Genomic DNA, 27,601 nt, shown 5'->3' with positions numbered 1-27,601 from the left:
ATGGGTCTATCAAACAAATATTAAATGTCTGAAAAATTTTCATTTTCATCCTTGTATTTCTTAAGATTCAAAACAGATGAATCCATCTGTCAGTAGAGTGTCAAATACACATTAAATAACCATAAACTTCACGTCTCTATTGCCTGTGACATGAATCTCGAGTTGTCAGTAGTGAATACATGCAGTTTATAAGACACTCAAAGACAGATACACAGATAATCCTCAGCCATGCTCTTCCTGCCATGTGACATTCAGTCAGCATCACACAGAAGAAGACAGACCTGGTCCTCGAGGACATCGAACAGGACGGGGACAAGGACGCAGAGCAGCACAAGAAGGAGGTGAGTCTCACAAGGACTCATCTTGTCCCAGCTTTGAAGTAATGTTCAGGATCACTCTCAGAAAAACCTCTGCTTTGAGCATATTGTCTACATGGCTTTGCTAACATGCTTACAATAGCGTAGTTGTTGACGTGCATGTTAACGCATTTACCAACATAGGCAACATGACCCTTTGAAGGTCATCATGGTTGTAGCACAGTAGGCACTATGGTACTTCAAGGGCCACCAAACTAGTACAAGGCTATGTACCGTAGTACTTTGGAGGGTATCGGGGTAGTACCAGAGTAAGAACTGACACTTCCAAGGTTATTATGGTAGTACCAGAATAGAAACAATATCACTAAGAGGCATACCATGCTGTTTGTACCTTTGGAAATGCTACTGTTGACATTTAAGACCAGGACAAGTCCCATAGAGATACCATGACCCTTTGAAGGGCATCATGGTTGTAGCACAGTAGGCAGTATGGTACTTCAAGGGCCACCAAGCAGTACCAATGTAGGTACCATGGTGCTTTGGAGGGTATCGGGGTATTTAGGTATTTAGATTATACTCAACAGAGATTTTTTCAATGTGATTGTTTGCAGAGAGAAGATGCAATGATCCAGATGGAGCAAGTGACTCCACTGATGGAAAGGTTGGCGATAACTGTCTCTGCTTAGTTTACTCTATTTTCCTTTTGTTCTTCTGTTTTGTTGATTTTGTCCCATAAGGGCTTTGAAGATGAAAATAACTGCCGGTTGTTCTGTCTGTCCAACACTTTGGTTCAGAGTGAGCTTTCTCAGTAACCACAGGCCTTTGTTATTGTAGGGTGTCATAGGATCTGTAGCATGTATGGAACACCTGTAGGTCTTTAGGCTGGTTTTTGTCTTCCTTTTATTTAGATTTATTTAAAAGTCTAATTTCGCCGAATGTCTGAGCTCCTCCTTATCGTACAGACTGCAGCAGGACCGTCTGGAGGCGGCCCGTGTCGCAGAGGAGATGGCTATGAAGGCAGCGGAGGAGGCAGTCCGCCAGCTGGAGGTCGAGCATTCAGCAAAGATCGTCATAGAAACGCTGCCAGAGTCCAATGAGCAGTAAGTCACATAAACACACACATCGACATACTGTCCAGTCAGACCCCTGCGTCTCCAGACTGTCAACCTTTCAGGAAGTGACAAGAAAGACCCTTCTTTCTTGTATTTTACTGCAGTGCTCTGTGAACAAGTTGAAGTATCTCACTTCACTGGAGGAATTTTTCTCTGTTTGAAGAAAAGCTGAACTTTCGACAAAATTCATTTTTAAGATTCATAATACAACAGATGCTACAAGTATCCCAGAGAAAAACACCTCCAAATCACCTGCACCAACTGATCTGACACGTCCTCCAGTAACTGACCTGCGGTTTGTTCTCAACAGACTGCCCAACATCCTGGAGGAGGAGAACGAGGACGACCCAGAGTAAGTCAATCTTCATGAAACTTAAACCACCAACCTGCTGCTATCTCTTATACTTACATACAACACATTACTTAACACTTTATGTTGAGTTTTACTTTCTTTTGGCAGACATCTGTATCTTTGTACTATCTTCTTGTCTGATTCTGAGGGGTTAGATACTCTGAGGGTTTGGGTTGGAGTATTACTTGAAGGGTCTGAAATTTAGTTTTCAGCAAATGGAAGCACTCTTTTAGACCAACATGTAATCGTCACTGACATACAGACAAACTGACCAAATGGCTGAACCCATTCTACTCTTATGAATTATGATTTGCTGTAACACTCCCAGTCACTGTATTTAATTATGCACCTTCTGCGTTAGAGCTTCCTCTGCTGGCAAAGTTAGAGCTGAACATCCAGATCCTCTCACCTGCTGTCTGCTCGAGTCTGATGCTGCTGCCTATAGCAACTAATTTCTCTCTGAAAACAATGAGCTGAACTGTCTGACAGGGGCTCTCCATCTTGTTTGTCCCTTGCTGCACTCCGTTCAGGTTGCAGAACCTGCAGGAGGACAGTGATGACAGCACAGACAATACAAGTCCTGTGGGAAATAAAGTAACGGTGGAAAATATTGAGGAAGACAAAAAACCTGACGAGTAAGCTCGGCCATTTTTAGATGAAGGCCTCCCCCCGCTACGGAAAGATGACAGGACGCTTCCATACCACTGATGAGTTAGATCTGATTGGTAAAATCAACATCACCAATGAAGCTATTATTTATATTACTTGATCCTCTTGTAGAGTTCGGTAAGAAACTCTAAGATCTCAACACATTGTGGTATGGGTTGCTACTTCCTGTGCATAAGCTTGCAGTAAGAGCTTGTACTTTGGTACCATCGTATCTTCTGTGCTTGTTAGAGCGAGCTGAAGTCCTGCCCTGTTCCAAGCTGGTATTTCTTCTTATTAGAGGGTCCCTGTGAAAACTGGACTCTGTCCTGCACCAAGAAATTTTATCTGTAGAAATCACAATGAAACTTGGGATGATTCACTACCTTTATCAGATGGATAGTTTCAGACGGCCCTGCACTCCACAGTACCTTCCCTATAAGACATCCTGGGCTACGCAGTCAGTGGACTCAGTGGAGTGGATGAGTAAACTCCCATGACTCCTCAAGTGTCTTTGCAAGTCCTGGTCCCCTCTTCCACAGTCAGGATGGAATTGGCCGGAGCCTCATTTCAAACGTCCTACGACATTTTTTTTCTGAAAGGGGGAATAAAGACACACAAATTAAAAACAGGTACCACCACCCCTCTGGTTGGTACAGTGTACCACTCCACAGGAACAGTCCCTGACCAATAATTTGTGGACCCCTTTAGGAAAATCTCATCTATCCTGGGCACCTCGCACCTACTGTGGATCCTTTTGGTTTTGGCTGCTTCCTCGGTCAAAGAGAAGGGCAAGGTTTCTTCCATGTCTTGTAGCTCTGCCTCGTCCTCCCAGAGAACAAAGGAGAAAATGCAGACGAGCGCGAGGGTGAAATTCTTCATTTACCAGGCGATCTATGTTCCAACCATCAACCAAATCAACCAAAGCAAATAGTTTTGCTAACTGGAGGTGAGACCTACATGTGGTCCTCTGGTATCAGAGCACAACAGAGTGGGTGTTGGTTGGTGTTTTAACTACATCAATCTTGTTAGATCTTTGGTGAATTGGCAAGCTGTTCAAACTGAGTCTAGTTGAGTTGTCACTTTATCTTAGCTTAGCTTTCTTAGCTTCAGGTTAGCCAGGAACTGGGGCAGGACTTTGGCTCTAAATAGTTTATTTGTGCCCAAACAGTTTGCATGCCTGCCTCTTTTCAAGTTTTGCCCCTTACCACAGTGTCGTGATTACATATAATTTTATTTTGTGTTGCTGTTTGCCAACTTTTCCTCTGTGAATCAGGGCCGACTTCAAAAGGTAGGTTGGAATTTTTACAACCAGTATAACAGCTACTTACCAGACCAGATATTATGTGTTCAATAGAGTTTTTGAACCTTTATTGCCAACATTTTTCAGTTCATTGCTCCTACAACACCTTCATATAGTAAATACTGTAAGATATGCATTAAGATACTCCCTGACTTTGTTTTGACACAATGAAAAATACCAAATACCTCCCCCAGGGGCTCTAAGGATGTCACTGTACAGCAAACCTCAAGCTTCACCTTTATCTTGACTTGAACTCCTCTAAGTTTTATTTTACCTCCTACTGTTTGTGAACAAATATTAACAGCCATACAGGGAGGCAAACCATGTCTTCCACCTCCACCTGTGAACACCAGGGAAGTGGAAGTAGAATCAGTTTTGCAGATTTTCAGGGGGTTTTCTTGACACCTGCCCTTCTTCACCAGGTCCCTACTGGATGTCTGTCCAGCTGCAGATGATGCTGAGGCCAAGACTCAACCCACTGAATCTGAACCAGCAGAGGAAGTCACTCCATCATCAACAGATGTGGAGCCAGCATCGGAGAGGAGAGACCTGGAGAGTCCGGTCACCCAACAACCAGAAGCTCCAGGGGCCCCAACCATCACCACAGACCAGGTGAAACTCTTTATGAAACAGAATCAAAGAGGCTCCTGTACTCTGGCTAGAGGGTGTTTTTCTCTGATATGTCGTCCTCATCACAGCTGAAGGTTGTTGGTCTGAAGCAGATTTAATTTGTTTGATTTTCTTCCTCCTCTTTCAGGATGACGAAGCAGCAGAGGACGATGGATGTGGAGGTGAGAGCTCAAAATGATTTTTGTCAGAACAGCTATTTTGAGCATCACCACACGGAGCAGCATAGATCATAGTTAGAAAGTTGTTTCCATAATGGATTGAGAGAAGAAAATCAACTTGTTTGTTCAGTCTTTAGTGTCCCTGATTCTTTCTGGGTGGTCTCTGTAACCACATACTGATCGGTTCCACCAGGATCTTGTGAAGTTCTCCTTTTGACTCTGACTGTTTTTCCGTCCAGTTCCTGACATTTGCTCTCCGATAAAGAACTTCCTGCTTCAATTGCCTCACGCTGCTGAGTGTCTGGAGAGCTGCAGGAAGCTGATGCATGACCATAACCTCAACCCCCCCAAGCTATCCATGCCGACCCTGCCGCCGGAGCTCGCCCTGCTGACCCAGGAGCTGTCGCAGCTCACCGAACAGTGCTGCATGAGCATCGTCAGCCACCTCAGACGCATTACCTCTAACTCCCAGCATCCTCAGCAGCCCTAAGCCCCACCCTCCTCCCACAGACCCTTAGAGAAACCTCATAGACTTTTAACTTTGTTTAATCCAAACCTTGAACGTGCCAAACAAACCCTTGTGCCTTGAGGTGTCCCCGAACATCCCACTTCCTCCTCATCATCACCCCCATCTTGCTCTGCACCGCTTCACCGCTTCACCACCAGCTAACAGCTAACCACCAAGGTGATCTTAACAGCAGTGGATGTATGTGCTGTGCTTGGCTTGGCTTCGTTGCTGGAACTGTTGGCGGTGTTTGTTGGAAAACGTCCAGCAGCTGTTCTTCTGCTCTGGTCCTCAGGGAGCTGTGGGCGGAGTCTGGGTGAAGCTCCGCTGCTGAAGGTGCAGGACGTGGATCCGGGAAGAGGCCGGAACATCCCCCAAATTATCACAACCCCAGAACTGGAGTCCATGACTCTCACTGTCCCTGACATGGAGCTGTCGAAACTCAGGTAACAGACGTGTAATCTTCCACACCTGACGGGGCGTTGTAAATATCACAACACCTTGACACATGATCCATGTTTTTCCATTTTCACTGACGTCCTCATGTCTTCCTGCTGTGTCCCTCTCAGTCAAGCGGCTGAGGATCTGAAGGCCTGGTCCAGTCAGGGAGACCTGCTGACTGCAGATGAAGAGTGAGAGAAATGACACAGACACTCTGTCCTCTACCTCCTTCGCCCCGTCCTGCATGTTAAACTATCCTCTTGTTGTCCTCCTGCAGGACACGTCCTCTGTCAGCCGCCAGTGTTGGTAGCGTCGTGATCCAGGACCGTCTGATTGAGCTCGTCAGGCTGTTTAAAGGTCGAACAGAGTGGCAGAGAGACCGGCTGGTGGACCCGGATGAGTCTGAGGGGGAGAGTCCCTCAGCCTGTACGTGTTGTCATGTTTATGTTTCTGATTATGTGTCTGATTATGTGTTTTCCTGTTTTCATGGTCAAAACAACGAATGAATGTTGAACTCAAACTTTAATAACACTGAATATCAGATGTTCCTATAAAAGTTTCCTTTATATAAACTTTCACTGGATGGAACCATCTAATTAATGCTCTAAAAATACAGAATTATCTTGCAAGTTTTGTCTGATCTCTGCAGCTCCAACCAAAGCTCCACCTCCCCCTCCTCCCCCACCTCCACCAGGGGAGGAGAAGAAGGAAGAGGCTCCTGCTGCAGCAGAAGAAGAAGAAGAAGAAGAAGAGTTGGGGTTCAGTTTTGAACTTTTAGGACACCCTGTGAAACTTCCCAAACTGCCCAAACTTCCCCTGATGCCCGACTGGCTCCGAGCCATCGTGGAGTATCGCTTCCCCTCCAGCATCGACCCCTTCACTGGTGAGCGCCGAGACCAAGAGCTGAACTACAGTTTCCTTAAAGAGATATTTCTCTAAGACTGAAACAAGAGAAAATGCAAATGTTAGAAAAGAGAGAAAGAAAAAGAAAACATTAATAACTGCAATGAAAGAAGAAAAAGAAAAAAAGAAGTATGTTTGTGCTGCAATAAAAAATAGTGTTATAATTATATTTATATGGTAGATAATGGGAGTAACAGTGATGAGTAACGACTCCAAGACTTAGTAAGTGATGACTAAATAGAGTTGGAGTCAATATTCTGATGTTTAAAGCTCCTCCAGTGTAAAGGTCTGTGTCCATGTGTAGTGTGATTATAGATCAGCTCTAGCTTCTATATTAATACTGTGAAAGTATCAAAGCCTCAGTCCACAGAGAAATGCACACAGCCTGTATTCAGAAACTGAGCCTTAAAACCAGCCGTCAGGACTTCTGGAACTTTGTGATGTCACAACAAAGCAGTCACCAAGCCCCGCCCACCTGGACCCACCATCCAAACCTTGCAGGATTTGGTTTCTCCGAGTGTTTTTACCTGAATCTGCTATATTTTTATTGGATCAGTCAGAAAACAGTCAGCCAATCAGAAGAGAGGCTCAGAGCCTCCTCTCTTCTGATTGGCTCACCGACCTGTTGTCACTAGAGCTCCAGAGAGAAGCCTGAGAGAGGAGATGTAAAACTACACTGAGATGGTTTTTATTTCTTCTTATGGATCAACACAGAGGAAAACATGGGACCAGGAAGTAGACAGGTTTATCATGGAAATGTAGGTTTCATTTCTCCGCATTAACAATGTATTTATTTATTTTTTGATATAAATTGATATTACAAAAATACAAACTGTTTAATACAGTACACGTTCATCTTGTTTGTTAATCAACTGACTGGTTTGTTTCTAAATTAATTGATCGACACACATTGATAATTGATTTTTTCCATTGAAAATGTAAATAATTCTGTTTCAGCTTTTCCAAAGTGAGAATTGGATGGTTTCCTGTCACATGACAAGGTTGATGGATAAACTGAATCTGTTGATGGAGACTGATCTGACTCTCTGCCTCCATAGACCTGATCTACGTGATCTGGCTGTTCTTCGTGGTGGCGGCCTGGAACTGGAACGTGTGGCTGATCCCAGTCCGCTGGGCGTTCCCCTACCAGACGCCCGAGAACATCCACCTGTGGCTGCTGGCCGACTACACCTGCGACTTCATCTACATCGCAGACATCCTGATCTTCCAGCCCAGACTGCAGTTCGTCCGCGGAGGAGACATCGTGGTTAGTGACACCGACGGGAAGAAAAACACTTTGGATTTTATCTCTTTAAATGAAGAGAGCGTTTTTTTAATCTGGAGCTTTTGTGTTACAGTGTGATAAGAAGGATATGAGAGAGAACTACATGACCACAGAGAGGTTTAAGGTGAGAGCACACCTGTCAGATATAGGATATATAGAAAACACTTTCTTCCTGCTTCAGTTTGTAGTTTTCTCTTCTCACAGTTGTTTCCACTGATCAGAGTGTCTGCTGTGTTTTCCAGATGGACATCATCAGTCTGTTTCCCATGGAGATATTTTACTTCTTCACCGGAGTGAACTCTCTGCTGAGGTTCCCTCGGCTGCTGAAGGTCAGGATACTTCACTTCATACAGACGTTCATGCTGCCGAGTGTTTGTGAAGGTGAACGTGATGAACAGCTGACTCCTGTCTTCTCTCTCAGTACATGGTTTTCTTTGAGTTCAACGACAGGATGGAGGCTGTGATGAAGAAAGCCTACATCTACAGGTGAGGAGCCAAACACAGGTACAAGGTTTGTCTCGTATGTATTTTATGAAAACATCAGTCAGGAGCTTCATGAACTCAAGATAAGAGAGAAGATATTCCTTTATTAGTCCTACGGGGGGAAAATTTACTGTCTCACAGCAGCAAAGTGACAGAGCAAAGAAAGAGAAACTGCAAAATGATTAATGATCAATAACTTCAAAAAGATAAATAATATAATAATATAATATGTATAATTAGATATTTAAATATAACAAAAAAAGCGATCAAGATGTTCATTAGTTTTGGTAACACAGTCAGTCAGAACACACATGAGGCCAGTAGTCCACGTTGTACCTGACCCAAAGATGACTCATGAACCAGCTGCTGGTCTGGTAGTTTTTTTACTTTACAGCATAAAAACCAGGAAAATAAAAGTGGCAGCAGTGAATATAAAAGCTGTGAACCTTCGTAGACTATGAAGTCGCAAAGCACCGATCCTGTTTCCTAGCAACCTTGACAACACATAACTTTTTGTTTTAAGTCTCTTGGTTTAAACCGTTGTACTGTTAGCTGTTGAACTGAGCTGAAACACAATACTTACATTTAACAGTGTGATCTTCAGACTCTCTGTCGGTGCTGTTTGCTTTCATTACCGGCGTGAAATGAATCTTGGGACATGTAGGACCACGAAGGATCCACCTGTTGGAGCCTCGGTTTTCCAGGAAAGGAAGGAGCCTTTGACAGTTTAATCGTGCCGTTGTGACATAGTCAGTCTTCAGATGAAGCCTCTGAATTGAGACACAGCTACTAAACACCTGCACATGAATCCATAGTAATTAACACACATATGTATTACATGGTGTTTGAGTGGTGATATATCTGTGTCTTTTGTTGGAGGGTAGGAGCACAGGAACTTCAAAACAAGCGTAGTATCAACTCTCCTCCTCTGGATCAGTGGAGGTTATGGCGGATGGAAAGACCAGTTTCCAGAGTGTCGGTTTCGTTATTTATGTCAGTGTAGAGAGAGGAGGACTTTCTCTCTCTGAGCCTTTTGACCAATCATCAACAGTTAAGTTTCACTCTGGTGGACGTTTAGAAAATTTTGCGTCATTTCAGAATCAAAAAACAGAAAAGTCCAGGTTCTACAATTGATCCCTGAGGAACCCCACATCTCATGTCGTTAAATCTTCTCCCTGTGTTGTTGTTGTTGATGTTTATGTTGTTGTTGTTTTTGTTGTTGTTGTGTGACAGGGTGATCCGGACCTCCACCTACCTGCTGTACTCTCTGCACATCAATGCCTGTCTCTTCTACTGGGGCTCAGACTACGAAGGACTGGGATCCACCAAGTGGGTCTACAACGGGAAAGGCAACGCGTAAGAGACGATGCGTGATTATAGATGAACATACATGAAACTCAGTCTGTACAAGTCTGAATACACACAGATATCAATATCAGCTGTTATAAAGACAGATATAAATCATCTGTGTCGAAGGGTTTTCAAACATCTGAGAAAAGATCTGATGGTGATTTTTACAGTTTCAAAGTGGTCGATTTTTTAAGTGACAAAATCCTTCTTATAAAATCTGTAGGTTGTAATTTCTCAAAACTCAATTGTCTTATTTTTTCCTACAGTTACATTCGTTGTTATTACTTTGCCGTGAAGACGCTGATCACCATCGGAGGTCTGCCGGACCCCACCACCGTCTTTGAGATCTGCTTCCAGCTCATCAACTATTTCGTTGGCGTCTTTGCGTTTTCCATCATGATTGGTCAGGTCAGTGGTTCCTCTGAGACGCTGTGAGTTTTTATGGTTGGACTGATTTTGATTGATTGAATAAGGAAAAAAAACGTTCAAAGAAACAAACGAAGTAAATAAAAATAAGAAAGTTAATAAATAAATAATATATACAGTACATACTGATACACATATACAGTATAGACCTACATACACATTACTTCATACAGTGTCATAATATATCTTTAGCTCAGTCCTCTGGTTCCTGTCACTTCACCGACATTGTGCTTTCAGAAACACGCTCAGGATTTCTGTCCCCTGTTTTAAATAATAATTAGAACTTTATTTATGATTGAACAGAATAAAAAGTAAATAAAATTCAAAACGTAAAAGATAAAATCAGATTATTGGTCCTCTCTGCTCTGACTCTGTTCTCAGATGAGAGACGTGGTCGGCGCAGCGACAGCCGGAGAGAACTACTACCGCGCCTGCATGGACAGCACCGCCAAGTACATGAACTCCTATAACATCCCCCAAGAAGTCCAGAACCGCATCAAGACCTGGTACGACTACACCTGGAAGAGCCAGGGCATGCTGGGTAAGAAGGAGGAGCTTATTATAAATATATTAATGAAGGCTTCCAGTTAACCGTCTCCAATTCATACACTAAACTGGTTTATAGTCCATGTTCTCTGTAAACAGTGACCAGCAGCAAACTCAAAGAAAGCCTTTGTCCCTGAACGTCTCGTGTGTAGTTCATGTACATGTGTTGTGATGTTTCCTCTGCAGATGAACAGGAGCTGCTGGTGCAACTTCCTGCCAAGATGAGACTGGACATCGCTGTGGACGTCAACTACGCCATCGTCAGTAAAGTCGCCCTGTTCCAGGTCAGAGACACATGCACATGCACACACACACACACACACACACACACACACACACACACACACACACATGCACACACATACACAGACACACACACACACATGCACACACACACACACACACACACACACACACACATGCACACACATACACAGACACACACACACACACACACACACACACACACACACACACACATGCACACACATACACACACACACACGCACATGCACACAGAGTGAGTTATGAGTGTGTGTGTTGTGTCTCTCAGGGCTGTGACAGACAGATGGTGTTCGACATGCTGACGAGGCTCAAGTCCGTCGTCTACCTGCCCGGAGACTTCGTCTGTAAGAAGGTGAGAACACACCTGAGTGCGCTGGTGGACCTGTTACACCTGTGTGTGTGTGTGTGTTCACCTGGCCTCTGTGTGTGTCTCAGGGGGAGATCGGCAGGGAGATGTACATCATCAAACAGGGGGAGGTGCAGGTGGTGGGCGGTCCTGACCTGCAGATGGTGTTTGTCACCATCAGAGCCGGCTCGGTGTTTGGAGAGATCAGGTCAGAGCTGCTTCCTGTCATCCTGTTAGCCAATTAAAATCTGTATGTGGGGCAGCGGGGGGGGGGGGGGGGGGGGGGGGGACTCTGAGTTAACTGTGGAGATCAATACACTGGTGGTGACATGTTTGTGGTCACAGTGGCATGAATAAATGACTGAATAAATGAATTAATGATTGAAAGGATAAATGAACAAATAATAGAATGAAGGAAAACATGAACAAATGACAACACTTTCTATAAAGAGTTAATAAACTGTAATTAACATCATCAATAAATCATTTACTAAAGCTTTATTGATCAGTTATAACACTCTAATCTCTGACTTTATGGAGAACAGCTGCAGCACATCTGGACCCGAATCCTTTTACAAACTGATTATAAACATTTACAACAAGAAGAAAAGACCTTTGAGACCTTTTAAATCACTGTTACACATCACTTCTCTCTCCTCTCTCTGATTGGTCAGCTTGTTGGCAGGAGGTGGAGGCAACCGACGTACTGCCAACGTGAAGGCGCACGGATTCGCCAACCTCTTCATCCTGGACAAGAAGGACCTGGCAGAGATCCTGGTCCACTACCCAGAGTCCCAGAAACTGCTCCGTAAGAAGGCGAAGTAAGACACAGCCACACTCTTTATTTATTTCTTTCTTTTTTTCTTTTTCTTTTTTTTTCTTTCTTTTTTTTTAAATTTCTTTCTATCTTTCTTTTTTTTTAATTTTAAAAAATAATTTATTTCTTTATTTAATTTTTTTCTTTATTTTTTTTATTTCTGTATTTCTTTATTTGGATCCTCATCGGCTTCCATACAAACAAAAAAACAATTATTAAAATCACACTTAAAAAACAAAACAACAATAATTAAAATAACTCGACGTAAAAAAATAAACAATATTAACTTACAATGAAAACAAAACCAACATTGTCACAAATATAACATAATATGTTTAGGCAGCAGATCAATACTTACAGATCAATATGGGCTCCTCCAGGTGTTAGCAGCAGCCAGATGTTCGTGTTGTTGAGTTCAATGTGTACACATTTCACAGGCTGCACGTTGTCGGCCTCCATGTTGTTATTCATTCCTGTTTGTGTTTCCTGTTTGTGTTAACGTCACCTGGTTACATCAACTCTGGCTGTTCTGTGAATATAAATCTCTTTCCTTCAACAACGACGAGTTAAAGTGGAAATATCACGTTTAATAAACCTGCAATAATAATCCGTAATAATAATCAAAAGCCCACAGTTGTTCATTTTATTCCTGTGAACACATGATTTTATTTCGTACGTTTCAGCAGCTGATGTCTTTCTTTGTTTGCTCATCAAAACGAGAAAGCAGCAGAGCGTTTCCTTCTTCTCGGAAGAATGAATCTCTTTCGTTTAATTCTCGTCGTTCAGACAGACGATCAGGAGCGTCTTCATGTTTCAGTGTTTATTCATGGAATAAAAGAGCGAGCTAGAAGAAAAGAAGACACTCATAAACATGAGAAAAGACGAGAGAAGATTTTCCTCATATGCTGTTATTTTGTAAAATTTAGTTTATATCAAATTGTACATATTATATTATTGTCTATTATTTATCTTTCTAAGTATTTGGATAGATAATAAATCCAAAGACAAATCAAAAATAATTATTTCAATTTCAATTAAAATCCTAAATTAGAAGGATTTACATCGATTCAATAAATGATCAAATTTGAGAAAATTAAAAAATAATTACAAAAGCAGACGTTTTGCAGTTTTTCTATCTTGTTCTGTCACTTTGCTGCTGTGAAGCTGCAGGTTTAATAAAGGAATATTATCTAGTCGCCTTTGTTTCAAAGTTGTACGGTTGGAAATTGTTTGCCCCTCCGCTCTCGTGAACACCTCTTCACCTGTCGGCTCAATTAAAGGGCACACCACACCTTTAAATCACCTCATTTATCATGATAATAACAAGAAAAAAACACCTTCAAACACACGATAAGCACAATTCAACTCAGAAAATGCATAAATATATACATACATAATATGATATATATAATAACAACAATGATATATATATACTGTATATATATATATAATGAGGCCGACACATGCAGAACAAAGTGTTTGATGCGGCTGCTCTCCTTCCGTCTCCGTCGTATGATCCCTCCTCCGTCCTGACCTGGATTAGATTCACCTTAATCCCCTCACTCGGCTCGCTCTAGTTCTCCATGCAGACAGTCGGAGCGTCGGGTCAGGGCATGGTGCTGCACCATAGTGGGTGGAGGTGCTGGAGGTGCTGTGGGTGTTGGTACGGGACCTCTGTAGATTCACAGTCTTTGTAGGTCAGATTCCCCTTTTTTAATTTTTGATTTAAATTGTTGGGACGTTTGTGTTTCCAGTTTGGAAACGTTGGGCGTCTGTTTCCCTTTAACTCGTCACCGTGTGTCTGTGTTTGTGCAGGAAGATGCTGACGAAGGACAAGAAGCCGGATGAGAAGGAAGAAGGTAAAGAGGTGGAGGTCATCCCCCCCAGACCGGACACCCCCGAGATGTTCAAGGCAGCGCTGAAGGTGACGGAGCAGGCGGGACTGGAGGGAACCTTTGCCAAACTGAAGAAGACCTACAAACCGTCTGAGAGCACAGGAGAGGTACAAAACACACACACACACAGAATATTTTCTATAATATTTATTGTTGTTCACTGACAGAAGTTTCAGTTTAAGCAACTTTGTTTTGTTTTTTTTCTGTCAGTAAAATAAATTAATTATAAAATAAATAATAAGAAGAAACAAACAGATTAAAATGAAGCAGCGTTTTCGAGGGATAATAAATATATTTTCTCATCAAAAGATGAATAATATGAAATGAAAATATTTGAGTTTGTTGAAATAATCGGCATGTTCCTGTTTGTTTTTAAAACAGAATGAAACTTTAACTTTTTTTAACGAGTCACATCCTGTAAAAGAAGCTTCATCCTTGAGACTCTCAGGGATTTTTAAAACTCTTTTCCTGTTACATAAAGAAAATATAGAAAAAACACTTAAACTGAAACTTAAATTTCAGTTTTCAGTTTTCAGTTCAGTTTGTTGATGTTTTCAAATCAGATTTAATTTAATGATCTGTTTACTGTTATCACTGTACAGACCCATGAAACTAAAAGGACATTGTCACCTATTGAATACTGTTTTATATATAGTTTTATCAGGTATAAATATAGCATATACAGTATATATATATATATATATATATAAATATTTATATTAATATCAATATGAATATTTGTTCAGAGAGACCTTTAAACTTTCAAATGAAAAACCAAGGAGAGTTTGTGTAGCTGGATTTTCAGTCACAGTTTAAAATAATTTATCAAAAAAATAAGTTCTGATGGCTGTTGATCACATGATTCGGTCTGCATGGAAGGAAGGAAGGAAGGAAGGAAGGAAGGAAGGAAGGAAGAAAGAAAGAAAGGAATGAAGGAAGAAAGGAAGGAAGGAAGGAAGGAAGAAAGAAACGAAGGAAGGAAGGAAGAAAGAAAGAAAGAACGAAAGAAAGAAAGAAAGGAATGAAGGAAGGAAGAAAGAAAGAAAGGAAGAAAGAAAGAAAGAAAGAAAGAAAGAAAGAAAGGAAGGAAGGAAGAAAGAAAGGAAGGAAGGAAGGAAGGAAGAAAGAAAGGAAGGTGATAAAAACTGAAAGAAAGAAAAAGAAAAGTTCATCCACTCCTCCACCCCCCCCTCCATCTCCTCCTTGCCCCCCCTCCCCCCCAGGCTCCATCCTCCATCTCTCCGCTCCCCCCTCCCTCGCCGATGCACCGCCGCTCTCCGATTCCTCGCGCTCCGGTTCAGGACGACGACGACACGGTGGCGGAGACGGCCGACAGCTCCGTCCTCATCAGGATGACGCCGCGACATCAAGGGGAGGAGGTGCTTAGTGTGGAGGTGGTCCCGGGGGAGGGAGGGGAGGAGCAGCACTGAGAGGAGGAGAAGAAGAAGAAAGGGGAGGAGGAGAGAGGGGGAGGGGGCAGATGTTGCTCCTTCTCCACCTGCTGCGTCTTCTAGTAAAAGGAGTCCCTCTGCTTCCCAGAATGCCTTTCACCGACCTCCAGAGAGGGGAGGGGGGTTTGAAGTGGAGGTGGAGAGAAAATCAAGAAGCCTCAGTGCATTCTGGTCTCACAAACTTTTCTCTATTTCTTCTTCTGTAAATGAAAACATGTTTTCTCCCTCCTCACATGATTAGCTCATTAGCGTAAGGGGATCTTTAGGGATCTTTAGAGGATGTTTAGGGGATCTGTAAAGGGATCTGTAAAGGGATCTGCAAAGGGATCTTTAGGGGATCTTTCGAGGACCTTCAAGGGATCTTCAGGGATCTTTACGTGATCTTAAGAGGATCTTTTGGGGATATTCAGGGGATCTTTAGGAGATCTTTTGAGGATCTTCAGGGATCTTCAGGGATCTTAACATGATCTCAAGAGGATCTTTTGGGGATCTTTGTTGGATCTTTAGGGGATCTAAACATCAGGGTCACAGGCCAGAGGCAGCTCAGAGATCCTCATCAGTGATGTTTCAGGTAGACCTCAGCCAGGCTGCAGTTCTCTGTCTGACCACACACACTGACTGACACTCACCAGCCATTTGAACACAGAGGGGCGCTGTTTCCCCTCATGGGAGGAAGCTTAATGACAAACACTGAAGAAAACCAGTGAAAACCAACAAAATAAGAGTCTGTTGTTAAAATCACAGATCATGTGTTCATGAAACTTAATTTCCCAGAATCCCCAGCTTCTGTTCTGCAGCTTTGGTGCTTCTCAGCACAGCCACTGACTCACTGTGGCCTTCACTGAGCTGATTTAACTTTAGAAGCAGCTTCATGTTGAATAGAGATGATGATGACGTCTTGTTTGTTTTTACTGGTATAAAATGAGACTGATCATATGTTGGTCTCATGCTAGTGGTCAGTAAATGTTGTGTAGTGCTCATTGATGAATCTGCTGAACGCTGTGTGAGGACGACTGTCTCTCTCCATCCACTGTGATCGGTCTGTTGTTTCCTGTTTCCACTGTGAACTGTTCAATAACTGTCGGACACAAACGGAGCTCTAATGACCGTTAATGATTTAACTCCAGCAGTTTCCAGGTCATTGAGGATCATCTGTGCGTGAGGACCAGTTTTCAATCTGATCAGGGTTCATTTTAGGGCCAGGACAAGGTTTAATGTTAAAGGGTCAGCTGGTTTGAGCTCCTGGGTTAAAAGGTCCATCAACAGCTGGATTTAAAACTGATTTCAAAGGAATCACTGTGATTGGTGGATTGGATTGTGGGTGACGTAAATCTGTGGATAATCTGATGCGTCGAGTTCAACTTTGGTAAAACTTTGACACAGAAATTCACAGTGTTGAGACAATAATCCACTCTGTCAGATTATGGAGATATCGGGGAAATATTTCTCACAGAATAACAACCTGGAGTCACGCACATTGTTTTATTTAGAACATTTTCCAAAGAATTTGCTCTAAAACTATAAAAAATACTTTGTCATAAATATTTATAGCCTCATGATTTGCCAATGTAGGTATGTTGCATCATTATTGCTGCTAGAGGGCGCCGCTGAGCTTTCTGTTGAGCTGCAGGGAGACTTGTAGTACCTCCCAAGTATGGAAATGGTATGTGAGTGTGAGTGTGAGTGTGTGTGTGTGTGTGTGTGTGTGTGTGTGTGTGTGTGTGTGTGTGTGTGTGTGTGTGTATATATATAAATCAGGAAAAGCTTCAGGAAGCAGAGGAAGCTCTCATTGTGTCAGTCTGAGCTGAGGGGAAAGACAGAAAACAAGAAAAGGCGGGAAAGCAGAAACAATGCAGAGCTGAAAGCTGCTGCTGGACACAGGAAGCTTCATTATCACTGCTGATTACTGAGAATAGAAGAAGAAACGTGTAAGTCCACATATCTGCCGGAGCTCATAGAGCTGCTCTGCTGCTGTACGTTAAACACCAGGAAGATTTCATGTATTTCTACTGGAGTGATGACGGCGCTGTAACATGTACAAACAGTTTGTAAATAAAGTTATTTCAAATGGAGCTGGTGTCTGTGTGTGTGTGTGTGTGTGTGTGTGTGTGTGTGTGTGTGTGTGTGTGTGTGTGTGTGTGTGTGAGAGAGAGAGAGAGAGAGAGTGTGTGTGTGTGTCTTTTGAAATGCAGACAAAAGGTAAAAAATAGTCCCCTGCATTTTTGTCTAACAACCATGAGACAGAAAGAGATTGATAGAAAAAATGATAATGAAAATGATAATAATAATAATAATTATATATATTTATATCATAAAAATAAAAAGTAGAAATAAAATAGACACTGAACAAGAGCAATTAAATTACAAGCAATGAACATATAGCACCCACAACCAGTGTTGTAAACTAATATTGCAGCAAGTGAAGAGGCAGGCTTTGTTTATTGTGTTTAGCAGAAGAAAAGTAAATTACATTTAAGAGTAATACGATACCATAATATGGAATATCAAACATAAGGTGAACTGTATTAATATAGTAAGAAATGTCCCAGAATTCTCCAAGTCAAATACTGTTTTCTTAAGGTCGAGGTCACAATAATGATTTATTTATTTATTATTTATTTAACAATGTTTCACTCTCTATAATGAAACTGCTTCATTGTTTGAATCAAACCAGGGAGGTGGTGTCTCGGTTTTTGCGTCTTTCATGTCTGAAGTGTAAGTGATGCTGCCTTCAGGATCCACATGTAACTCTGAGCTCTTTGGGAAAGTTATGTGCAGGACTTTTTGTTGTTTGGTGCTTGAAGTGGTTTGATAATGGGGTTTCTAAATGTTATATCATAAATATTTATTAGGAGAGCAGTATCCACCAACTGCACACCCAGGGATTTCCTGCATGTTGTTTTATTATATTTGATTAATTGGTCATTTTACAGAGTAAAATATTGGAAATAGGTGGCTAAAGACTAAAGATTAGAAAAGGGCGTTTTTATTGACAGCTTTTATATAAAGTATGATTTAGTACCAGATTAAAAAGTCTGTAAACGTGAGATTGTTTTCATCTACACGCGAGTTTTGGGACTTTTATGAAAAACATTTTTTTCACATTTTTTCAGTCTTTGCAGCTTTTTGTTGGTCAGTCCTACAAATCCCGCCCTCGTTTCTTTAAATGTACTACTTTTTTTTTTTTCCTCGACCATGCGCGCTCAGCACACTCCGTCCCCAGATCTCCGACAGCCAGTGAACGCAGCTCAGACAGACAGCAGTCTTGACTTTTTAGCGGCGGAGAGCAGCTGAGCGGCGGGGCGACACACACGGATCCTCGGCCGCTGGAAAACCGGAGACAAACCGCGAGTTTAAACTTTTAATTCACGTTTTAACAACTGAACTTTTTACCCGAGCGAAGCTGGGAGGATTTACTGCGAGCAGAGGGCGAGGAGAGCGGGAGGAAGAGGAGGGAGAGGAGTCGCTGCTCGGGACCAGAGGTAAGGAAAAGTTTGGTTCCTTCAAACTTTTTGATTCCTTCACACTTTTTTCGCGGCACAGACTCTGGTTTTTGGTGGTTTACGGGGACTCTGCTCCCTCCGGTTCTCTGGACGGACCGTGTCAGTGTTTGTGTGTTTGCCGTTTGTCCTTCAAATGAACCAGCGGCTGAAAGTGTCAAACAGTGCAGATCTGATTCACCTCTGGCTCTTTTCATGCGGCCGTCCAGCAGCTTCCACCGCTCCACGGCTCTTTTCAGCCCCAACAAAAGAGCTCCGGCCTCACCTGGTCCACACAAACACACACAAACACACACACGTGTTTGTCTCTATGGTGATCACAATAGCAGCACTCAAACACAATGACATTTACTGAATACATTTAGTTATAAAATAATATAAAATAATAACATCCGGTCCTTTGACTTCTCCCAGAAGCTCAAAACTAATTTACAAACAGAGAAAAACAGAGAAATCAAATGTTAATAAAACTGTCACAGACTTTAATCAGATATTAATCTAATAATTCAACCTGTCATCGTGGAAATACTGCACTAATGTAAAACCTCATCAGACAGAGCTGCTGCCAACAAACATCTTCATTATCAGTTCGTTTTTCTGTCTGTAATATTAATGTAACAATTAGAGCCCACGGTGACGTCTTAATGGGGCTGAGGATATCGATAATTATCACGATAATGCGACATAATCGTTTGGTATAATTAGTTTCCAGGTTTAGAATCAGATCACAGTGATAGAGGTTTTAGATTCAGAAACAGTTTTGACTTTTCTCCCTCAGCTGTCTGTCGACTGTTGAAATCAGCCTTTAAACTTAAATAAATGATCATTTGACATTAATCATGCGTTTTATTGTGATTTTATTGTGATAGCGTTTTTGTTCATTGTCTTATTTTATCCAACCAACAGTCCTGAACCTGAAAACACTCAGTTTACCTCATGATAAGACGATGACAAATCAGATGTTTGGTCATTTAGCTTGAAAAATAACTTAAATGATTGATCGATCATCAATATAGTTTCTGTTGAGTGGCAAATAGATTAATCAACTAATCATTGCAGCTCATTTTTTGATCATTTACTGAGACAGTTGTCCATCACAGTCCCTCAGAGTCCTCGTTGACATCCTCACGTATCAATCTCTTCTTAAAACATATTTCTTTGTCTCAGCCTTTGTTGATGTCTGATACATGTTTTATTTAAATTGTTTTATCCCTAATTAGTGTTTTTGCATATTTTATTTTCCTCTTTTCACTTCCTGTCAGATGTTTTTGTATAATGTTGATTTGATCTTTTTATTACCTTTTATTCTTTGGACTTTTCTTTTATCTGGTTTTACTTTTTGCTTGTAAAGTACTTGTATTATTATTATTATTATTATTATTATTATTATTATTATTATTATTAGAAAGATGTAAGTAAATGGTACAATACAGCTAATATGATATTTTTGCCAACTGATTTAGTGGATTTCACCGTTGCAAGTGAATCTAATTGTGGCAGTTTCAGTGCATGAACTGAATTAACTGTGATATTTTGCCACTTGTGTCCGTCACTGGTGTGACTGGAGCTTTAAGATAAAAAAAAAAACTAAACTGGATCAGCTCAGATAATCGTTGTGAGTATTTAACACTGCAGACAAAGCTGTTTCTTGTTGATGTCTTGGAGATAAAGTGACGTGACATTCAGACGACTGGAGTGTCAGTAAATCAGTCTTTCAGAGAGCAGACGGTGAACATGTGAGAAGTTTCATTCCTTGACTCTTAACGTTAAACCCAGATCTAATCCTAATCTTAATCCTAAACCAAGATTAAACTTTAGAGAACACAGTGAAGCAGTGGGGAGCTGCTGAACGTCCTCACACTGCAGGATTTATGGGTTTTTCCTGTCATCCTGAGGACATTTGGGATACAGACACACTCCCTAGTTTCCTGTTCATGCTGTGGTGTGTGTGTGTGTGTGTGTGTGTGTGTGTGTGTGTGTGTGTGTGTGTGTGTGTGTGTGTGTCCGTCTGCAGTGTTGTGGGTTGAATCACTGCAGTGATGATGACAGTAACATCAGTGTGTTTGGTTGAGGAGGCGGCCGGCCTGCAGGGTGGAGTCTGCTCAGGCTGACCGCTGCACAGAAGATTTTCTATAAATAAGTTCAAGGTTTTTTGTTTTTTCCCTCCTTTATCACTGAGGCAGAGCAGCAGCCACATCACTGAACTGATCTGATGTTTCACTGACGTGGACGCAGCAGCAGCTAAACTCCTTAGTCTGGTTCTTTGTCTCTTAATGAAAGAAAAGAAAAAGAAAAAATGGCAAAATTCCTCCAGACATATTTTAAACTCTGTAGAAATCCTCTATATTTAATTTCACATGATTTATACACATAAAAAACTGGGTCTGAAGCTCATCCACTCTGTCTTCCTCACTGAGAAACTCTGCATCAGGCCTTGAGCCCCGCCCACCACCTGCTGGCTCCAGGTGGACAGGTGAGAGAGCAGAGAGCATCAAGATGGTCAGAGGAGGAAACATCAGAGAGACTCAGCCTCATGTTTGAGCCTCAGTCTGAGACCAGAACCAGAGACTAGCAGACGGGTCAGAACCGTTAGCACAGTTAGCATCTTTTATTTGTTTATGTTGTTTGTTAGCTTGTAACTTTCAGTGGCTGACACAGTGTTAGCGGTTGTGATAATGCTAACTCTCTGTCTGTACTGACAAGGTTTCAGGTGTATTTAGCCCCGCCCCCCATCCCCACAAATTGACAGGATTGGTTCCTGAGGTTTGTGACGTATGAAACCCTGAATCTGTGTTTATGAGGCTGTGATTGGTTCACTGCAGGTCAAGCTGGACACACTCAGTCATGGAGTTGATGATTATTTCATCCTCATGTGTCTGTGTTATATAAAAACATCATATGGACGTTAACGAGGTTTAACACTTGATTTTCATCTGAGGGAGTTTTTAAACTTTTTATAGACTTCTTGTTGTGAAACATAATAATCTGATTAATGTCGAGTGAAGCTAAACTAATAAATTATAAAGGCTGATGTGTAACAACATATCAGCACAGACAGAAACAGATTCATATTTACACTGTGAAATAATGGGAACAGGCTCAGGGGCCGAAGGCCGTGTTCGACCCTGTGTTTCAGATAACTGAGGATTTTAGTTTGAAAGCTGCAAAATTGAAAAGCCTTGTCCTTTGTTGTTGTCATTTGAAGTCGTTTCGTGTCACTTTCAGTCTGGGGGGTCTCGCTCTCATGGGGGGGGGGGGGGGGTCTGTCTTTGATGAATTTCCAAAGTAAAACTTCCTTGTAACTGTTGAATTCTTCCTAAAGACAAACACTTTCTGCTGAAGGGTAAATGGAGCTCAGCGGTTGGATGCCGTTCCTCGGTCGGCCATTTTTTTTATTTTGAAAAAAAGTTTACCCAGAATTCCTTTCACCACAGTCAAGAACAGTCAGAACAGTTAGGACAGTCAAGAACTAAACTGCTTTGTGCAACAGGTGAATTTAGACTCAGTCCATCTGGAGTCTGTTATAAGAGTCAGTCAAAGTCTGTCGCAACTGCTGTTTAACCACTGGTCAGCTGCAGAGGAGCAGCTAGGCTAATGGCTAAGCTAACAGGCCATTACATTGCACACTCACTTCCTCCCAGTCTTCAGGCAGCGGGACATTTTCCTGATAAACACGTGTTTGAAATCTGTATTTTCACGTCACACACAGTAACAATGTGATGAGTTCACTGGTCTCTGATTAACGTGGGTTTGTTGAAGCTCCTCTCTGATCAGTGTTTCCTCTGCTGCAGCTGTTTCTGCTTTACATGGTAAAAGGACAGAGTGTCTCTGTAACAAACACATACCAGCAGCAGTCAGTCAGTTTCAGGAAGCAGCTTCAGTCACTGCAGCCACTCTCAGATCATTAAAGATTAACTGAGTGTTTGCTGAGTTCAGGGTCTGAGCCTGAGCTGCTGATATTCGAGCTAATGTTGTTCTGGTTTTCTGTTGTTTCTCCTCTGTCAGAGCTCATTACTGCGTCAGGACTCGGGCTGTTTGTCAGTCGGTTCAGGTTGTAGGTGTCAGTGAACAGTAGGACTGTTCATCATGGTCGACTGAAATCGTCCGCTTCAACCAATCGATTGGTCGCAGGACAAAATCCTCCACAGAGGACTAAGTTCTCTCTACCTGGAAGTTGTATTAGTCTAAATGAATTATTAATAAACATAAAAAAACTAATTAGACCAAATGTACAGGAATGTATCGGTTCTGATATCTTCACACTCAAAGACTCAAATCTTAAAGCTCCATGTTTCGTCTTCTTCTGTGTTTTATTTGAAGTTGATCCATCAGAAGATATAAAAACCATCTCAGTGTAGTTTTACATCTCCTCTCTCAGGCTTCTCTCTGGAGCTCTAGTAACAACAGGTCGGTGAGCCAATCAGAAGAGAGGAGGCTCTGAGCCTCTCTTCTGATTGGCTGACTGTTTTCTGAGTGATCCAATAAAAATATAGCAAATTTCAGGTAAAAACACTCAGAGAAACCAAATCCTGCAAGGTTTGGATGGTGGGTCCAGGTGGGCGGGGCTTGGTGACTGCTTTGTTGTGACATCACAAAGTTCCAGAAATCCTGACGGCTGGTTTGGTGCTGACTCGTTGGGTAAATGTTGAAGTTAGACCCAGTAAGTTGTGAAACAGGTAGTCTGTCCTTCCCACTGCTGAAAATAACGTATGAATAATTATGGAAGTAACACTGGTGATTGTCCGCCGGTTCTCACTGGTCTTATGAAAGGGAGACCAGGAGACCACGGCCCCAGTCAGGAGTTGAGATGTGGAATAAATCTGATGAGAGAAGAATGCAGCAGCACGAGGTTCAGTCTTATCTGAGGAAATGTGATTTACTGCCTGATAATCAGAGTCAGTTCTTCAGAGTTTGAGGAGGAGGAGGTGAAGAGCTGTGGGAAAAGCCTCAGATTGAGGAGCATGAAGGAGGTGAATCTGAGAGTTCATCTGAATGTTAAGGGACCAGATATTTGTTTTTTTGTGAGTGAAAACTGAGAAGTTTTTTTAACCTTGAGGGTGTGAATTTATAAATGTATAGTTTTTATGATAAAAAGAAGAGCTGAACTTTGACAGCAGCCTCCAGTCTTAATATTGTGGGGGTGGGGACACATGTTATCTAAAGTTGTAATAAATCAATTACAGGAAGTTAATTTGGAACTTCTTTGATTGATTTACTGTCTGAAACATTTCTTGGTTCCAGTTTCTCTAACGTGACGGTGAAGTGAATATTTTGGTTGTGAAGTTTGAGATGAACATTTTTTCAATCTTTTTTTTTTTTCACATTTAAATGAACTGATTTATAATCATCAGACATTTAATGAGTTAAACAAGTAATTGAGATGAATTGATAATCAGTCAGTAACTCAGTTATGAGTTAGAATTAGATTCAGGAAAACTCTTTAGCTTCAAATCATAAACTAGAATCACCGCCTCCTCCACTCAGACTAGTTTCAGGTTGACCTTTGACCTTAAGCTACAAAAATGGAATCAGTTCATCCTTGAGTCCTAGTGAACGCTTGAGCCAAATTTGAAGAAGCTCTGTCGAGGTGTTTCTGAGACATCGTGTTTCTGAGACATCGTGTCCACGAGAACGAGACGGACGACCTGAAAAGAAAATGTGAAACAGTCTGAACCACGTTTCATCACAGTCCAATAGAAGCTGAGACGTTTAGTCTGAACCAGAGCGATGAACTGTTCCTGCTCCTGTCGTCTGCTGCAGAGTTCACAGCTTCACTCTGCAGCGTCGTTAACATGATGGAGCTGCGATGAGAGTCGGAGGCCGTGGAGACTGGGTGGTGCCTGGTGTTTTATTTGCAGAGTTAATGAGAGGAGGTTAATGTTAACGACCGTCATGAACTGTGCCAGTCCCACGGCCCACATCCGTCCACGTTTAAATCCTGTTCCACTGAGTCGACGAAACACCAGAGTCTGCTGGGTCTTAAAGAACCGGTTCTTCCTCAGTTTGTTCTGTAGGTGAATTTACTGAAGATACAAGATCAGAGTATTTATGGTTTATGTTCTACATGTAAACACTGTAGTTTGTTAGACTCAGTCACACACACACACACACACACACACACACACACCCCTACCTCACTTATCTGTTTGTGGCTTTAATTGTCAACATTGTCAAAACGAAGTGATGAAATGGAGCCATTGTAGGTGTTAGATTTAGTTTTCAGTTGGTTGTGTATTGTGAGTGTGAACGATGTGGATGTTCATGCCACTGGAGACTTGTGTATGAATTAAAGGGGGAAGCTATTGTTACAACACAGTGTCTAATGGGGAACTAACTAAATAACTACAGCTCCAAGTGTGGATTAATCCGCCGCTGAAAATAGTCCCCAACAGATGTTTTATATCCTCCTGTTTGTTTGATGTCATGACCTGGCTCACAGCCATGACAAAAACGAGGAGACGTACGGTTTCCATAGCAAAAACGACATGATTTTATTACAAACAATATAAAAGTAGGAAATTGGACCATAGTCAAACACTAACTAAACTAACAAATAAATTAACTAAACCAAAACACAATGCGCCGAGGGATCGCGGGCGCAGTCGTGCAGCCGCGCCAGGTAGGTCCCATAGTGGTGCAGGTCAGAGAGCGTGTGAGGAGTAATGCCGGCTCTTATATCCTGTGGACTGGCCAGGTCCACCCAGGTGTGGCAAGCCCCACCTACGACCTGTAGGGAAGGACAAGACAACACAACACAAAAGAAGCCAACACAAAACCCAACAGCAGGCCTTAGAGGCAGGAGGCCGTCACATTGATAAAAACTACTTTTTCCTTCTGAGTCTTTTAAAAATAAAGCTATACATACGTGAGGAGTTTTTAAAGATTGACACATGACTGACACACGGTCGGTTTGACTCTGAACACGAGGTTTGTTCACAATAAGAAAAACAGAATATTATAAGTTTTATACTTTAAAATCAACAAAACTAAACTTTATATGCAAAAATTACTGTGAAAAATCTTCATGAATAAAGATAATTTATATAAAATGTCAAATGGATCCAGCTTTCTGTTTGGTCTTTGGTTCCAGGTGTGTCGTGTGCTTGGACCCTGTTTTACCTGCCTGTAGTTTAAACATGAAACTTTGTCTGTGAGGAGTTTCTAAAGGTTTACGTCTTCAGTCGGAACCAGTGAGCTCAGAGCTGAGACACAGACGGAGGAGGGAAGGTTTTGAGAGACGGACGAACACGCCAATGGTTTGAATGGATGTTTGTAGGTGTTTTTCTGTTGGATCAGTGTCTTCTGATCAGGTTCATGTTCTCCATGTGTTTCTGAACCTGATTTACTCGTCAGACGTGACTGTCCGACTGTCACAGAACCATTGGTGTGTTTGGGTGTGGCGACCGAATCTAACGTCTGTGTACACGTGATGATGATGATGATGATGATGTAAGACCTGCTTCACACAGAGACACTGAATGAACTGTAGTAATGCAGAGAAAATGTTACTGGAAAATCAGGGTGTGTGTGGTGTGTGTGTGTGTGTGTGTGTGTGTGTGTGTGTGTGTGTGTGTGTGTGTGTGTGTGTGTGTGTGTGTGTGTGTGTGTGTTCTCAGCTGGGACTCTCTGTTATGTAACGTGTGTGATTAAAACCAGACGGCTGCTGACTGTCACATGAGTCCAGCAGGTGGAGCTGTTGAGCCAGATTTCCCATGATGCCTCAGGGCGTCTGGCTGGATGCTGCTCTCAGTGAGACACAATAGAAACAACGTGAGGAGCCTCGTGTAGTTAATGAAACTCTGAGCTGAACAAATGAAAAAGAACATTAAGTTATTATATAGTTGATATTGTTTTATTTATCTATTTATTAATCATTATTATTTTATTATTATTTTAGAGTGAAACAGTTGATATTTATAGATGTGTGTTCATTATAAACAAAACTTCTGACAGATCTGGAACAAAGTGAGAAAAGTCACATAAATTAAAAATATTAACAATATTTATTAATATTTAATTCTATTCTTGTCTGTTTCATATATTGTGATGATGGGAATAATTTAGTTCTCATAGATTAAATATCAGATCATGTATGAAACAGGTGACGTCAGACTTTCTCGTTGTCCGACAGGGTCGTAAAAATTCTGTCATAATCGATTATTAACCACCATTTTGCTTTTCAATTTTAATGATAATGAGACTTATTTAATTTTCAAACACTAAGGAGAAAATAAAACACTGAGGCCATTGAGCCTAAACAGGCAAATATGAACAATACTAATTTGACAATAATAATAATAATAATAATAATAATGATCTTTATTGTCCACAAATGTGACAGAAATTACAGAATTAGACAATTATTAAAATGTGAAGAAACTTTTAAGTTTTGTTGTGAAGGCTGAACTCAGTGGAGACTTGAACTCCAGAGTTTCATCTTAAAAAACCGAATGATGTAAATTATATGAAGATTTATGAAAACAGAAATGTTTCCTCTGCGTCTCTGGAAATACAGGAAACATGTTTCCTGTATTTGTAATAAACACTTTAGAAATATTCTTTGTGTTTCTATTAATTATAGAATGATGTTTAGAGGAAGACGGTGGTTTGAGAGATGAATGAGTCTCTGAGTAAAGAGAGGACCAAGGACACGTCTCTGTGTTGTTGTGTTTCCTGTGAGGTCAGTCAGTTCAACACTGTTATCATCTCTTATTATCTCAGCATCTCTCAGTTTCACCTCTGGATCCTCAGATGTGTCCAGATGTTTTACAGCTTCCTGCTTCGACACATCTGTCTGCAGCTGGAGCTCATCAGTCTGTACAGGACAGTAACTTCACTCAGCTTCGTCTGA

At 41.6% G+C, this 27,601-nt stretch overlaps 1 protein-coding gene across 1 annotated transcript; it reads left to right on the top strand.

The window, feature by feature from the left end:
* Positions 1-27,601, top strand: cngb1a (cyclic nucleotide gated channel subunit beta 1a). The gene is made up of 27 exons (XM_056376273.1): positions 1-4; positions 256-341; positions 1,239-1,417; positions 1,740-1,781; positions 2,312-2,416; positions 3,703-3,717; positions 4,152-4,341; positions 4,487-4,520; positions 4,757-4,969; positions 5,318-5,468; positions 5,592-5,654; positions 5,741-5,889; positions 6,113-6,346; positions 7,425-7,633; positions 7,725-7,775; positions 7,894-7,980; positions 8,073-8,137; positions 9,368-9,490; positions 9,751-9,892; positions 10,292-10,451; positions 10,643-10,740; positions 11,010-11,093; positions 11,177-11,295; positions 11,762-11,908; positions 13,720-13,906; positions 15,023-15,222; positions 27,502-27,601. Exons 1-27 carry the CDS (start codon positions 1-3, stop codon positions 27,599-27,601), a joined length of 3,237 nt encoding a protein of 1,078 aa, XP_056232248.1.

The sequence above is a fragment of the Seriola aureovittata genome, chromosome 1, assembly GCF_021018895.1.
Source record: "Seriola aureovittata isolate HTS-2021-v1 ecotype China chromosome 1, ASM2101889v1, whole genome shotgun sequence".
In the NCBI taxonomy this organism is placed as follows: domain Eukaryota; kingdom Metazoa; phylum Chordata; class Actinopteri; order Carangiformes; family Carangidae; genus Seriola; species Seriola aureovittata.
The sequence above is the reverse complement of the archived record's forward strand: the minus strand, read 5'-3'. Positions and strand labels throughout refer to the sequence as shown.